The sequence below is a fragment of the Condylura cristata genome, unplaced genomic scaffold (assembly GCF_000260355.1).
Source record: "Condylura cristata isolate star-nosed mole 26May11 unplaced genomic scaffold, ConCri1.0 scaffold00009, whole genome shotgun sequence".
In the NCBI taxonomy this organism is placed as follows: Eukaryota; Metazoa; Chordata; class Mammalia; order Eulipotyphla; family Talpidae; genus Condylura; species Condylura cristata.
This window is the reverse complement of record NW_004567110.1, coordinates 34,644,412-34,662,100: the sequence shown is the minus strand read 5'-3', so window position 1 is coordinate 34,662,100 and position 17,689 is coordinate 34,644,412. Positions and strand designations below refer to the sequence as shown.

The window sequence follows — 17,689 nt, the reverse complement described above, 5'->3', positions numbered from 1 at the left end:
AAAATTAGGGTACAGACCAGAGGTGCAGGGGCAGTGAAAAGATCATCAGAGACAAAGTGGGGAGCAGAACAAGCTGATTGGCAAAGTACACTGTTGAGGGGAGCAACGGGCAGGTCAGGAGAGGTCTGCCGGGTCATGTAGGTCACCTCTCGGGTGGGAATCAAACTCGCACTGAAGTGGCTGTGGCTAGCTTGCAGTGCTGCATCCTTACCCATTGTGCCATCAGGGAGGGCCACAATTGAGATATTTTAACAAATTAAGAATACATGAAAAAGTCAATTATTTATCTTCCTGATAGTAACTGAAAATGTAATGAATAACTTGGAAAATGTTGTCTCAATTCCAAAGGACTTCAGGATTATGAACAAGGAGGTTTATGTGCCAGTGGCTATGAATGGCCAGCACTTACATCAGATCCTTTGAGTTTCAGCTCAAGGATATAAACAGTCTTTGTTAATGTTCTGACCAGCAACTGCTACAAATAACTGCACTTTATATGTAATGCAGCCTGATGACTGCAAAGAGTAGGCAACTGTTTTAGGTGAGATATAAGAAGCAATGGTTTAATGATAGCCACACTGAATTCTTATAAAAATTTTTCCTGTCCTTTGATAGGATGGATTAAGAATATAATTCATGGTTCTTCTGAATAAGCTTTTAGTAAATGATTTTTGTGAAAAGGAAACACTGACTTCTTTTTACAGAAGTTTCAATATTCTGACACATGAAAGACCTGGTACTTTTCATCCAATTCCAGGTAGAACATCTTATCTAGCTCTCTAATTCCTTTGCCAGTTCCAGCTTTTTGTGATGTGCATAAAGGCAGGTCCATTTTTTTTTTTTTAATTCACCCTGGCTGTCTGTACTTCATGTCTTACTATTTATTCCTTTTACTTCAATTCTTATAGTTGTAATTTCAATGTGATCTTGCAATCCCCACTTAACTGGTTGTCTACAATCCTACTCTTGTCTGCAATCCCACCTTTTAGGCATGGGGTTCTATTTTCTTACCGATTTCTGGCCCAGGAATAAATGTACACTAAATGTTTCTCATTTAACTGTTTCCACCTAGTACTGCTTGTTAATGCCATTGGCCAGTTAACTATCCTACAAGTAGAACAAAAAGCCAAGTTGTCGACATGGCCTTTAAGATCCTTAATGAAGTAGTCTCACTTCTCAATTTCTCAGTTTTTTTTTTTTTTCTTGCTATAGGAAACTTCAATAGCTTCCAACTATACCCTACCCTTTCAACTTGGCTAAATTGCATTTAGATGAGATTTTCCACAAGACTTACTTCCTAGTTTTATGTGCCCCTTCTATGTGTTCCCATGGTACCTCATGAATTTATCTATAATAGACTATTCACAGCTCATCATAATGCATTGTAATGACCTAGTTCTAATATCTCCTCTACTAGACTATTATCTCCTTGAGGGAAAGAACAGGCAGCTATCTGGTCATTATTTTAGTCTCAATGCCTAGCTATTACTTGATAAAAACTATTGAATTAAAGCATAAAAAGGAATGAATGAAAGAGTTCAGTAGTTACTATTATCTGAAGGGCAAGACATAATTAAAGACTCTTTTGCAATCTCTTTAAGGTCAATCCTTGTGCTTTACGTGATGTTAACTGTAAGAGTAATAACAGCAACATCATCATCAACTTTTGAAGCAGTTGCTATAATTACTAGAGCACTTGCCATGTGCAGTCTCTGTCCAAAGTACCTTACAAAATTCACAGTTTATCAGTGCGTGTTAAACTGACAAATTTTACTGTACCACAGGCCTCACATTGCTTAAATTAACAATACTCTTTGGATTGTTAAGTATCTTGTTACTTTGCATAATTTTAAAATATTTCTATGGCAAAGTTAATAAATCCTCACCATAATAGCTATAACATGTAAAACTATAGGTAAACAAAATAATTGGTTAGATTCACTGGAAACTATCCCTATGTCATTAATACACATCTTTGCTAGTTAGGTTAAATTATATTATTGAAATTCATCACTATAATTTTGAAAAGAACTATTTTTAGTCACAGTGTAAAAGAAAACTCATATGAATGCTTCAATTGCTTTGCTAACCTGTATTTTTAGAAAACAATGACTTGACCATCACATAATAGATTAAAACCTTCAGCAGTTACCAAGCTTATTTTATGTCATGATATTTTCAGCTAGTAAATGTACACAAAATATTATTGCAATAGTACAATTTTAAAAAATCTATGCATAATCCTATGATTATGATTTTTCTAACTTAATTTATCTGTAATTTATGTATAGTCAGTACATGTATTTCAAATAATAGAATTCATGACACATAAAATGTTGTATTTTACTATGTTAATATGTGTGGATTATAATCATATGTCATTGTTTCATACAATCCCATAATTAACCTTTTAGATAATTTAATTAAATTCTGCTGAGTTCATGTGATATTTTGCTATACTACTATCATATTATTGGGTCATTTTGGTTGCTTGTAAAATTTTTTTCCTATTCCTGAGAAAGCTGCAATGACAACCTCTATTCATTTTAGGTTTACATTACTACTTTCAAGTTGAATTACCAAGCATTTACTTATTAATGTATAAACACTATAGTTCCTGTTTCCTTATAAAACATTAATTAATACTGTAGTTGAAACTTGAAATTAATTTTTCAATTGATACTGTACATGATTTTTTAATAGTCATATTTATAAAATAGTCATGATATAATGCTCTAAAATTTTTTGGTAGCATAAGATGCACAATGATGGAAACAAAGCTATTTAAGATCATGTGTCAAGAAGACAAGCTCTGGAAAACTCTACATCCCTCTGTCACTTTATTTCATTCCTGGGGGAGAATAAAAAGGGCTATTTCTTTTAAGATCTTTTTCAAATTCTTATAACTATTCTTGCTTTTAAAGTAAATGGTTTAAAATCTGGAGATCAGTCATAGTGTGCCCAGAGCCAGCAATAGTATACTGGACAGAAGGGCAATAACCCAGATACAGTATGAAAATAAACCACATTAAAGATATCATATCTGTGTGTGTGCTTTATTTTTCATCTAGAATTTAAATGGCTTAACATTTCTATATTTAATAACTGATTCACCTTAGGATTTATTTAACTGTCTTCATGAATTAACTTTTTCCCAACTCTATTCCATCTGTTCTGGCTAGCCACTTTTCAATATTAAGCTGTCTTAGGTAATTGTGCTTATAACAGATTTTAGGTACAACAGTCTGACCTATTATTATATATTTATATTTTTCTGTAAAATTTTTATGTTACATACATAAAAACAATTTTTTTTATTGATTTCTTGTAGCACAGTCATTCAATTTTATCAAGTCTTCTTGTGGAAGTTAATTGAAATTATTCCTGACTTGTATAGTAACTACTCTTAAACTTGTATTTAAAGTCTTAACAGATATTGCTTATTTCATGACACAAGCTCTCATGAATTTTGGAGTAAAATTGAATTTTAGGAAGAAAACAGAGAACTGATATTTTTATAAGAATGCATCTGTTAATAAAGACTAGGATATAGCTTTCAACTTATTCAAATTTAGTTTGGCTCTATAATAAAGATTTTTTATTCATAGAAGTTTTTATATTTCTTTTTAAGCTTATCCCAATATTATATTTTGTGTTGCTATTATGTTGAGCTCTTTTCTTCCTCTCTATTTTTCTATCAGTTAGGATGGAGTTCATATGAATGCAACAACAAAAAAAAATAATTATACTTGCTGAGTAAGAAGAAAATATAATCAGAAAAAAGACCTTAAACACAAGAAATTCAGAGGCAAGCTGCCCAGAGTTGGAGATTCGCATATGGAAAATAACAAATCTTTTTATTCTTTCCTATCTCATATGATGTGAGAAATAAATATGATAATCCATTCAAGCACACAAAAATGTCTGGTACATGTTAGGCACTCATAAGTGTTATCTGTATTATTTCAAAATATGTAGAATATGGCGCATTTTCAGTAAAATGAATTGAAATAAACTAGATTAGTAATTTGGGGAAAAATATTCCATTTCACACCTTATACCAAAGTAAATTCTAAATGAAGTATTGAAGATGAAGTATTTCAATTGAAGATTGAAATAGAGTAGCTGCCAAATAATACATTAAGGTAAATATTAAGAGTATATTAGAAATAGCAAAAGTGATCTGTAAAAAACAGTGACTCTTTTAAAAAATATTGTCTAGAAAGTGTTTCAGAAATGGCTAGCTACCTATCTAATAGCTAGTGCCTCTTTTCCTGCTAATAATATTTTGCAATTGTTTGAAAAAGTAATTTGCACAATTTAAAATACTTGCTTACCCAGGGAACTTTGCATCTAAGAGTAGCTGTGAAACACATTATCATCATGGGAAAAGTATTGCCTTTTTCTCCTGGTATGGTTGCTATACCATTTTAATTTACCTTTCCTTTCTTTAAAGAATATGGAACTAATTATCACATGTGATGCACCCATCCTTATTTACTGAGGGCTATAAAATCAGCCTTTTTATACAGCAGAGTGGTGACTGATAGAGCTGGGACTTAAAGTTTGTTCTAAATCATTATGTCAATCACTATCCCTATAAGCCGTTAAGACAGAATCTTGAAGCATCGGTCTCTTCCATACCAATTACCTTAAAACAGTAACTGAAATACTTTGTACTTTGTAGAACAATATAGGAGAATAATTTTTGTTTACATACAGATACATGTAGAATTTGTCCATTTATTGATGTTTTAAATTCCCATCATTAATACTGTGTATGTTGTTGCTATTCTTGTTTAAGGATCCTGCAGTCAACCCATTCAATCAAGAATTCATGTAATCATGTTAGCATGTACTATTTAATTTTGGGGAGTAGAAGAATGAATGAGATTCAAGAACATCCCTGATGAAGGTTAAATGCAGAGATGACAATGTTCGAAGTAAAAACATTGTTCATTTAATAAAATTTAATTGAATGTTGTCAAAGAGCTAGGTTAAATTTGATGTTGTGAGTTGCTTATCTATGTCCAGGAAATTATCTTCAAGAACAGGGTCATAAAATAGTAAGTGAATAATTATAGCTTTCACCTCCATTTTATTTAAAATATTATACATATAAGATTATCTTTAAAAAAAATAAATGGGCACTGTTAAGATAGTTTGAAGACCTATCTTCATGTTTAAATAATATCAGGTAATTCTCAAAGCGCAATGATAGCAACAACACTAATATCTCAAAGTTAAAAATGGGAATGGACATAATTAAATCTTGTTTTTGCTTTCAGAAATAGAAGGGTTCAAAAGTGGCAGTCACAAATGCCATAAGAAAAATGTGAGGAAACTACTTTTCTGAAACTTCCAATGTAATAACTACTTCTAAAATACAATAAAAATCTTAAGTTTTGTTTATTAGTGTCAAATTTGTATAAAAATGCTCTGAACCATGAGTATGAACACTTTCTATAAAAATCCCACATAAAAAATACAGATTTTGAAAAATGATGTACAGGGAAAAATTATTTTGATAATGAAGAGATTTGGACTATCAATGATATTAGTCTAGGAAGATTGTTATTACTATGGAATAATATTTAAAATAGGTTTGCATAATGTTTCATAAAAAATTTGCATGACTTTATAGAATTATCGTATTTATATTATGTTTATATAAAATTAGATGTATTTTTATCAAGATAAAATATTTCATAAACTCTAAAATGTGTGCTATAAGCATGTATTATATGTCTTGATTTATATTACTGAAACCATATGACCCAGAAATTCTACCTATAGGTATCTACCTGAAGAGTATATATAAATATATATATATATATATATATATATATATATATATATATATACATACATACATATATAGTGTAAAAACACTATGTGAAGAGACATTTGTACTCATCTTTATTGCATCATTATAGCCAAGTTATGGAAACATCCTAAGTGCCCTGAATCAAAGAAATAGATTAAAATGTGGTATGCACATAATCATGGGATACTATTTAGCTATTAAAAAAAAAAGTGGGATTCTTGCCACTTATGATGACATGAAGTGAACCGGATGGGATTATGCTAAATAAGCTCAAAGGAGACAAACAAATACCAAATGATTTCATTCATATGAGTAAACCAATGTTAACAAACACAACATTTAAAACATAATTTTATGAATCAAAAATATACCCTAAATTAAAGCAACTTCAAATGTAATTAGAGACTCTGTTTACTGAGAATTCTCTCTACTAAATCCTTACATGTTTGTACCACTGACCTAAAGAGTCTGGAAATGACAGCAAAAGAATTTAAAAGTTTTAAGGAGTAAATCGTAAAGCTTAATTGAATACAAGTGTTGCAAAATCAATTAATATTGAAGTTTTGCCCATAATTCCAGTTGCCATCTAAAATATTTCTCTAAAATATTTGAAAGCTGATTTTGTTCTGCAAGGATATTTTAATTAGTTCTGAACTGCTCCCTTGGATTTTTGCAGCAGCCTCAATTACAACAAAGCATTAATGATATCAGGAAGTACTTTCAACAATAGAAGACTGACAACTGTGATGTGGAGCTGACTTAACCCTTCAGCAAGGGAATTTGAATTAACATATATGAGTAATTAATAATGCCAAATTTAACTCATTACATATTAGTTATCATTTTCTGAGCTTATTATTTATATACCTATGATGGAATTTACTATCTACCACGCAGATCATGAAAGTGAATCAGAAGTATCTGACAAATATTGACTGCCTCCTATACTTAGGGCACTGTGCAACCCAGCAGTGAATAGCAGAGTAGCTGTAATCTTTGCCAGGCGCTGAATTAAGGGGGGCCTGACTCAAACTCTGCCTATATTGTCATGATTTCAAACACTATCTTATACTGGTGTCAACAGGGACACACAACTATGGAATGAGTGACAGCATTAGTTGGAGTGCAGGAAGAGAATTCTTCCTATTTTTGGAAAAAAAATCCACCCTTTAGGTTCACAAAAATGGTATAAATATACAGGGTACAAAGAACTTTTCTGAATTTCTACCATTATTGTTTCTTTTCATATATCTAGCCTTACTAAATGGCAAACAGTCTGGATTGGAAGAGACATTGGAGACAGCCACCAACTGCTTTTGGCACCACTATAGGTATCTCAAAAATAAGTAAAAATTTGGTAACTGACAAGGAAAGACCTAGAAAGTCAGGAGGAGTTCTTGGTAGGTTTTAGGAGAAGCAGGCAGATGTATGGCTGGAATGGTGTGACTAAAAGTGAACAGTGAAAGAGCAGTGAAATATACTGATCATTAATCTTGTGAGCAATTGAAAGAACACTGTCTTTTTTTCCCTCTCCGGTTATATTGTGGTATAATTGACAAATTATACCAAACAAATGTATATATTTAATATAACATGGTTACTTTAATGCAAGCATACACTGTGAAATGATTATCACACTCAGGCTAATAAATATCTCTATCACCTTTTACTTTTTGTGTGTACAATGAGGATACTTGAGTTCTACTCCCTTAGCAAATTTCAAGTAGATAATATTTTACCTAAGGTCACCATGCTGGATATTAGATCTCCATGATATATTCATCTTATAACTGAAAGTTTTATCCTTAAAACAGCATCTCCCCATTGCCTACACTTCATTCTCTGGTAACCACCACTACTCTCTTACTATGCATTTAGTGTTTTTGGATTCTACATATGTGATCACATAATTATTGTCTTCTTGTGTCTGATTTATTTCACACAGCATAATATTCTCCAGGTTCATCAGCATTGTCAGAAATGACAGTATTTCCTTTTGTTTAAAGACAGAAAAATGTTCCATTATATATAAAATATTTATATTATTCCTTATATACTACAGAATAACATTCTAATCATCTGTATTTCACTTTTTCTTCATTATGTTTTCACATCTTGGTTATTATTAATGATTTTGTTTTGAACATGGAAGTACAGAAAACTCTTTGGGATAATGATTTTATTTCCTTTGGGTATATGCCCAGAAGTGGGATTATCTGATAAAAACCTTGGATTTTTACTGAGTCAGATACAGAATACTTTTTTCTGCAAAGCAGTGATATGATCTGATACATGGTTTTACAGGATGTAAAACTGACAAAACATTGGTGGGAAATGACATCGGAAGAAACAGAAAAACAATTTTGAAGTTATTACAATGTGAATGTGATGGCACCTTGGACAATATTTGTATTACCGGATTAGAAGTGATTGGATTGTTAATATATTTCGAAGGTAGAGTAAACAAACTTGATATTTTAGGATTATTTACTAGATAAACAGGAAAATGACATTGCCTATCCTTTTGATAGAAAGAGACACAAATGAAACACATTTGTGAAGAACAGATTAGTACCTTAACTTTAAGTTTGTTATCTTGATTCATTACTTCACTGCTATGAGAATATAGATCTCCCTATATCTTGGAATTTTCAAAGCTGACCAATAGCAATAACCCTTCCTTTTTTAACTTTATCCTTTTTTCCTTCCTTTTAACCTTCTTTTTTTCTCCTTATCCTTGACTACAATGCTTATTAGGAGTTCACCTGCTGGACCCATGGCTGCTTCTATTGCTTTATTAGCTTCTGTTCAATATCTCATATGCAAAAGAGACATGCCCTTGAGTTCAATTTTTTTTTTTTTAAAGATTTATTTGTGCTTACAGAACTGGGGTACAAGCCAGAGACTCGGGTGGCGAAAGACTTCACCAGAAAGTGGGGAGCAGAACAGGCAGATCAATGAAGTACACTGCTGAGGGGAGCAGCGGGCGGGTCAGGAGAGGTCTGCCACGCCATGTGGTCACCTCCGGGGCAGGCGGGAATCGAACTCATGCAGAAGTGGTTTCAGCTTCTTAGTGCAGTGCTTTAACCCGCTGCGCCACCAGGGAGGGCCGCCCTTGAGTTCAATTTAAAATAATTTCTGATTGATAATTATATACTTCTCTTTCCTTGATAAAACTTAAGCATTTTAAGGAAAAACATATCTTTAACTTTTTTTAATTCTAAAAGTTCACTGTAATATATACAGAAAAGCTCCAATATGTACTTGGAAAATTGAACAAGCATTCTGTATGTGTGTGTGATGTGATAAGTTGATAAAGTGTGGTGAGAAAGGAACAATTCCAGATTTCATGGATACTAGAATTAAAAGAGTAATATACACAAAGGAAGACAGTTCTAAAAATAACTTGAATGAAAGGGGTAAATCTTGGCCTGTATGTAGATGTTTAGTATAGAACAAGCAATCAATCAACATTAACTACTAAGAGACAGTAAGGTAATTTACAGGAGATAAAAATTCAAATTTTGACCAACTGAGTTGAGCTTAGTCACATATCAGTATTATGGAAATATATAATTGAGGGTAAAAATCTTATAGTTGTGAACTATCACTTTCAGTAGACATTTCTATTTTTCTTTTACCTAGCCTTGTGTACAATTTCTTTTATTAAACAAAACAACTCTCTTGCATAAAAAGTTGAGCTGTAACCTATGCTTAGAAATATGCTTTATTAATGAGACATACTTTCAATGGATGAAAAGCTAGTTTTACCAAGGGCAGAATAAGGAGAAATCTGTTTCTATGGAAATAATGGGAACTATGATTCTTCAGTAGAATTAAATAGGTAGTAATAAATGAAGTTGATCACAAAACAGGTTTTTGATAAATGAACAGATCAAAAATTTGATAAAGAAAAAGCAACCAAATAATTTTTGTTGGTCTAATTTGGGGAGTGGTTGTTGGGGTGAATAATAAAATGTTTCTTTACATACAGCTGTAAACCTTGTTATATCAAAATAATATTCTGTTTTTCTGCATGAGAAAGTTAAGCTTTCCATGTAGTTTCATAATTGGGAGAATATAAACCATCTAAAGCAAGGAAATAAAAATCAAAACAAAATGCCAAGGAACTGGGTGGGGGGGGGTGGGAAGCAATAAGAAAAGCAGTTTTGTTCTAAGTTTAGAGAAGATGATTTTTTTAAGAATGTTCCTTGAAAATTCTACACTATATGTATGTGATATTTCTTTTTATTTATTTTGTGAAGGAAAGCAGAATTACTTTTTAGTATACAATATTTTGTGATATGTGAAAAGATGTAGTAGTGATTACACTCTCCAAGTTAGGAATAGGAATTAAAAACAGTATTTAGCACCTGGAGTTCTCATGGTACAAAATAAAAATACAGCTCCCTTTGGTTACTAGCAAGTCTTGTTACAAGAAGCTCCCCACTGGGGAACAATGATGCAGTTTGTTTCCCAGAACTAGGTTGATTTCTAGCAGTATGGCCTATGTAAAATTACAATTTTGCCTACGTATGCCCTCCAATGTTTTCTGTTGTTTCTTCTTATGAAAATGTTGGTTCCTGTACACTAATATCTTTCTGGAAAGGTTAGTAGTAATTATACATTGTTTCATTTTATCTGTTGGGACTAGGTAAAACCAGAGTTTTGATATGTTACCTGGCTGGAACTCATTTAAACTAAGGACAAATTTTCTAGTAAGAAAACAGTATGTCCTAATGATACTCACTTTGAATTATAACCTAGATTTTCTTATTTAAAATTCATACATAGAGAATTTAAGTAAATAATACTTATGGAGCTTTTTGGACAAGGAATAACAAGCTATCAGAATGGTATATTTTCATTTTTATATTGTTTGATAATAGTTGTATGAATATGACACAAGATACAGCTTACTTAAATACTTACAATGCTGGTATGCTTACTATTCAAGCACTATGAAATTCACATGAGCAAATCCTTGCTCCCAAGCTGTTTATAAAGTAGCTAAGGAACACTATTCTGATAAATAGTTAAATAAGACAAATTAAAAACATGCTAATTGGATGCAGAAACAGTATATAAAAATGTCTGGAAAGATTTGGGGTTGATCAGGACTTGTGGAAGATGTTGAGGAGAGAAATTTGGATAAGCAAAGACTTCCCAAAAATGCCAGATGTTAGAACTAAAGTTAACGGGTCTATTTTTCTATCCCTCAACCACCTACTTTTTAGTATACCAAATAATTTCATAAATGTAGCAAATTCCTCTCTCAAAATTCAGCATAAACTCTTTCTCAATGAAGTTTTTATCGTATGTCCAGTTATACTGCAGTATTTTTTTTTCATGTTTGTTTGTAGCTTTTATATGTTAAAAGAACGTTGGTTCTGGCTTGTTTTCTCTTCTGGAGTATGAGCTCTTTAAAGATAGAGGTGCTATCTTCTATTCACATATGCCTGCCTAGTGCCTAGGGTATTATCCTGGGCTTACACAACATTTGAGGAGACATGAATATGAAAATTATGAAGCTACATGACTTAAAATCTACTAAGTAAGTGGAGATTTAGAAGAACGAGGTATCTGTCAGAAGATGTCTTCAACAGAAATCATTCTTAGAAAAACAGCAGGGAAAAGTGAACAGAAGAATTTAAATTCAGACTTTAGGAGCTCTGTCCTGTAGAGTTTTGATGAAAGGATCCAAGGTAATATGCGAGTTTAGAAAAGCAGGCTTTACTAATACTTATTTATAAACATTTTGATATTGAAAATAGTAACTATTTTACTTAAATGTGGCCTATGTGCTTTTTTTTAAATCCATGTCTGATTCTAGGAACCAGTGACCACAAGACCTCATTTTATCAGTGAATAGAATTCACTAAGCCCCCACAATGTGAAGGGCAAAACATTGATGAAAATTAATTGATGAAAGATAATCATCATAGGTCTACTATGAGATATGTTCTTTAGTTAGGTAGACAGGTAAGTACTCTAGTTCTTCACATCAACTTATCCCCCATATACACATACATAGGTATTTCATAAACTTTTTTTCACTACTTGAGTCTCAATTTATTACTCTAATTAAGTCAAATGGAAGATAATGAAGCACTACACAATATTTATTGAAGTCAAAAATGTATTCATGTGTATGAATAAAAGCTTCGATTTTTCTTGGAAAGTATTATGCTTTTGTGCATATTATATCAAACCCAAATCTTATTTTCCAACATATAAAATAAAGTACTTTGTCTAGAAAAAATACATATGAAATCTATATTTTTAAAGTATAGCCTCTAGTAGACAGGAAATTCTATGTAAGTAGTATAATATTTCATTATTTATTGATCAGTGTCCACCAAAAATAAGAGCACATTATTTTATTTTCTAATGGATGACACCAATAAATGTGGCTTTTATAATACTCCAATGCCATTAATCTTTAAGACAGTTTACAAATAACATCAGTATAAAAATAACATCATTTAAAAAAATTATACTATATTTAGTTTGCAATATTATGCAATTAGCCCTGGTATATTATTAGTGTTATCATCTTTGAACCCAAAAGTATTTAAAAAGCAAATTTAGCAAAATATAAAATTAATTTTAGCCTGTAATCCTTATAAGATAATATACATTAGTAGTCAAAGCTTGACTAATGAAAACAACATCTATACGTGAAATCAAAGTGATCATGGTCTCATATAGGAGATTTAACTCAAATGGCTACAAGTAGACCCCTAACAAAATGATCAATACTCCTCCTAAAAAATAATGCTTTAATTGTCAAATAAAATTGTAGGGATATTATAAAGATAGGCAAACCAAAGATAGAATAGCTGCAGTGTGCCTAGGAACGGCTAAGCTCCCAAGCAAATCATCCCTATTAGTTCCCATTCATGATTTAAATTGTGCTTTTTTATCTGTTCATAACATGCAGCATTTTCTTACCCTCACATTTCTAGGCATTTTAGCTTCTGCTGACATAAATGTATTCCCCAAATAGAATGCTACAGCAATCTTTGCTAGACATTTAAGTCCATTTGTGCGCTTATTTTTTAAGATGCTTTTTTGGAACCTTCTACCGTGAGCGGTCTGGGAAGGTAGTGTTAGAATGAATGAGAACTTGTTTTCTGAAGCGACACTGTAGACATTTGATCTACCGTTAAAAAAAAAAAAAATCACAGCCTCCTACCTTGAAAACAAACATCTCACGACGAAGAATAGCTAGAGTGTTAAAATTCCCATCACAGATGTTGGGTTTGGCTCCAGGATAGGAAGGTCTGCCAGTCGGTGGCCGGGGAGGTTTGGGCTTGTCGTTCTTCCTTGGGTCAGCGGGAGGAATGGAGCGGTGTGGGGGCACTGTCGGTAAGGGTCTCGTAGGTGGAGGAATCTTGTCAGGTGGACCTTTTGAAAATATGAGGACAGCACACTTGGCTCACTTAAAAGTGGACTAGTGCCGGGAAACACACTACAGAAGATAACCATGCAAAAGTGGAGGATACACACTAAGGGAGCTAAGCATTATTTAGGATCATATATTTTCTGGAAAAAAAAAAAAAAACAACCATTTTACCCAACAACCCATTGCCAAGTCTATCAGAAACTGTTCTTATCCTGCTAAATTCTAGATTCAAGTAACTAGGTTTCTTTGTTAATTTTTAATGATAGTTTTTATAGGTTTGCCACAGCTCTTATTAGAAAAGCTGCTTTCACATCTTTTATGGAAGTAGGTGGTACATAAATAATAAATAAATGAAAATGAATATTAGCATTGTGCATCTAAACTCCAAAGTTAACCTCAGATTTTAGTAGACAATGATTCTATGTAAATATTTCTAAAAGATAAACATAAACGAAATCTTAGCTTATTCTACCCCATGTCTGCAGTTATATTTTATAAGGCTTTTCCTGACATTCATTATTTTCTTTTAATGAAATGTTTTGACAAATTGCTAAAAGATGTTTTCATTTGAATACCGAATCTCAAACACCTATTGATTAAAACACCACTGGTAAAATATTAATGTTAAGAATATTTCTAAATAGAGCCAAAAGTTTACACATGTAATTTGGTACAGATGTAAAGCATCATTTCTCAAGGGATTTATGTGTTTTTTTTTTTAAAGGGTTGTTTGAATTTAATATTTAGATAAGGGAAGAATATTCTTTTGCAGACCTTCAGTCTAGTCTACCAATTCATGAGGTCGTGAGAAAGAGCTTTCTTTCAGTTAGCTCCTGAGGAGGAATTTGTGATGACACACAGGCATAAGATAGCTCATTCAACATATGAACTATGTAGTTTTGAATCTGAGACATTTCTCTTTTCTCAGTGTGCCCAAAATAAAGAACAGCTAACCTTTTTTTCCAAATCCATTTTAACAATGAAAGAATGCTTACCACAGAGATATTAAAATTGAAACTGTAATAAATTCAAAACAAATTAGTGAACTTAAACTATGTTACTTAAAAATGCAAATGACATCTCTGGATTCAAGATATTAACAAACAGAACACATTTATTTTGTATTGCAAAATGAAAGTTTCATTTCATTAAGTTAGTATATTCTATATATGTAAATTATAAATGTCAAGTTCTTAATAATTATGTGTGAAACAAATTTCTCTATGAAGGTCAATAGTTCTTCTGAAGGATTTAAGAATAAAGCAAACATGTATAATAATATTCTTTCTCCCTTTTGTCTTAATTTGCATCTATAAGTATAAATGATCTTACTGAACTGGAAATTTATTTTAATGTCACTAAACAGTAATTTGTTAAATCCCACTCCTGCACTTATTAACTTCACTTTCATTCTTTGAGGTTATTTTTTTTTATATAAATAGATTATCTTCTCTAACTTTAAAAGTGTTTGTCTAGCAACTATCTAATACAAAGTATCACACACTTAAGAGTCAGCCAGTCAGTTTGTTCCAAAGTCTCAATATCTTTCATAAAAAGGTTTACATTCTCCACTATTTTTGTTGATTATAATTTATTACACATTATATATAAATTTTAAATACTAAAGTTTATCAGATGTTTATTCTAAATAAACTCAATAAGAACACTTTATCTGCATTAGATTTTCCCATATTTTATATATTGAGGTATCTAGAGTTGCTGCCAAGAAAACTTGATGGAAAGAAGACTAATAGGTCAGACTCCCCCACCGCCACCCCTACCACACACACAAACACATACATTTATTTCTCTTTCATAGTTAGAACATTTCTCAAAGAAGAAAACACTGCAGCAATTCTGGACTTTACTGTAAGGTTAACCAAACACAGACAGTGGTGACATACCATATATCTTCTGGATGCCCTGCAAATCATCATTAGGTAGTTTGAAGTTGTCAGTTTCCATGTACTGGTAAAATGGAGCCATGATGGCCGTGGGGTCGTTGGAATGCTCCAATCCCAGAGCATGCCCCAGCTCATGAACTGCTACGAGAAATAAATCATTTCCTGTGCAAATAAGAGGAAAGCATGTTATCATAATTAGTATTCCAGTACAGAATTAAAAAGGAAAATTTGGTGTCATTGATATTTGCTCAAGAAAAATAGGATGGATTTTTATTTCTACTACCAGTATGATTTTTTTTTTCTTTCACTACATTTTGACAAAATCCATTATGCGGTTTTAAAGGTGGACAGTTAGTGGGGAGGTAGTGGTAATCAGGTTGTAGATTTTAGTAACTGCAAGGGAAGAACAAAGAATTAAAGTTGAAGTACAGCAGCTGTATTATAAATTGCTTCTGCTTTCATTGAACTTAATACTCAAAATAACTTAGTCGGACAAATGCAATCCCCACTTTTTTTTTTTTAAAGATTTATTTATTTGTGCATACAGAATTGGGATACAGGCCAGAGGCTCGGGGGTGGCGAGAGGCTTCACCAGAGACAGAGCGGGGAGCAGAACAGGCAGGTCGACGAAGTACACTGCTGAGGGGAGCAGCGGGCGGGTCAGGAGAGGTCTGCCACGCCATGTGGTCACCTCCGGGGCAGGCGGGAATCGAACTCATGCGGAAGAGGCTTTAGATTTTCAGTGCTGTGCTTTAACCCGCTGCGCCACCAGGGAAGGCCGCAATCCCCACCTTTATACAAGTCAATAAATTAAGGCATAGCGGTAGCTAGTCTTATTAAGAATAGCAATCTTAAAAAAGAAAAAAAAAAGAATAGCAATCTTTGTATTTATAAAACTGTGGTTAGAATTGAGATTATTATAACTCCAAGACTAAGGCTTTTCTTGCTTACTAGCCTAGAAGATAATACAGTAATATAAAATTAAAGCTGGAGGCCAGCAGTCACATTAACTAGGAGTCTATTCTTAGCCCTCAGAATATATTTTAATCAGTTCACAGGAAATTTGAACAAAATGTTTTTATCTTAGATCTGCAGTTTCTCACTTAAAAAAACAACAAATCTCTCTCCTGTGTTAAACTTGCACAGTAAAGTTGATTTAGGGCAACCTTTCAGACACTTGTTTTGCTTTTTGTAATCAAACCCCTGCTGAGGTCATCCATTCTGGATCATCATAACTAAGCTCATGAGGAAAAGATCCAGTCCCACATGTGAACATCAGTTAGGTCTGTTAGGCTTCTTATGTGAAAAGTTTAACATGATTTGACATAAAGTATAAAGTTTTACATGATACCCTCTTACAATGCAAATGATTTTGATGAATTTCCCGAGTATTCATTTTAGGAAAACTCCTTTTCAGCCTTTTTTATTATAATACATTGTGATAATTCTCTGCAGAAGGCTATTTCTTTCAGGCAAATGCCAGGTATATAATCAACACTTTTTACTCTGGAGCTGTTTACTCTGGAGCTGTCTGTTAAAAGACTTGGGGGCTGTCCCCATATGATACTGGGGGACATACTGAAGGAAACATTCAATACTTTACAGGAGCCTACTGGACAGTCAAAGAACAACTGGTTAAATGACAATGTGAAATAAATTAGAGGGGTTTAAAAAGAAAAGATGTTTACATTTCCAATCTCAAAGAACTTCTCCTCTTCCATAATTACTTTAAAGTGAAATGCAAGACATGAAAATTAGTATAACATGTATTAGCTTAATAACAAAACTATTTTTAAAAGCTCACTAACTTTTCTCTGGGCCTTTTGAACATTTTATCTGCAATGTTCACTTCTAATTCTCACAGCAACTCTGTAAGTAACTCACAGAAAAAATGAGAAGTAAATCTTAGAAGTTTTAAGTAGTTTGCAAGTTTGCATAATAAGAAACAACTGGAATTCAATCTTCCCTCATATAGTATCTCTCTATTTACACTGTATCTCTCCATTTACACTGAGGTACAACTGATGGATTAAAATTGTAGGAAAAGTGTACATTTCAGTTATTTCACACACGCACACAATATGAAAGGATTCCCTCCCCTCAAGTTAATTAACACATCCATAATATCACACAGTCAACCTTTTTGTGAGAACATTTAATTTCTATTCTTTTATCAAATATTCATTATACAATACAGTCTTATCAACTGTCATCACCGTGCTACACATTAGATCTCAGACTTTATTCACCTTATAACTGCAAGCTTATAACATTTTACTATCTCTTTTTCCCTTTATGTAAAGGACTGGAATGAAAACAGGAATGAGAAAAGATGACAGAAGACTGTGGAGGCCATTACTTTAATTTGGCTTTTGACAATGGAACTAAAGTACTCAATGCAGTTAGTTAATCATTGCTCACTAAATGTCAGCAAATACTTGCCTCCACGATAATGAACAGAGGACCTGGTCTTAGAGGAGACTGCTGTGGAACACAGAACACATTTTATTTTATTGACCCTTATGGACAATGAATTATAGTAGAAGGAGA

The 17,689-nt window shown here is 32.5% G+C and overlaps 1 protein-coding gene across 1 annotated transcript in view; it reads right to left on the bottom strand.

Annotated features, from left to right (window-relative positions):
• MMP16 (matrix metallopeptidase 16 (membrane-inserted)) overlaps positions 1–17,689 on the bottom strand; it is a 223,935-nt gene that overhangs the window by 44,150 nt on the left and 162,096 nt on the right. The window contains exons 5-6 of the mRNA XM_004679749.2: positions 15,140–15,301; positions 13,026–13,237 (exon numbers count right to left, since the gene is read on the bottom strand). Of these exons, the coding sequence (XP_004679806.1) occupies positions 13,026–13,237; positions 15,140–15,301 (374 nt within the window). The remainder of the gene's footprint in view (positions 1–13,025; positions 13,238–15,139; positions 15,302–17,689) is intronic.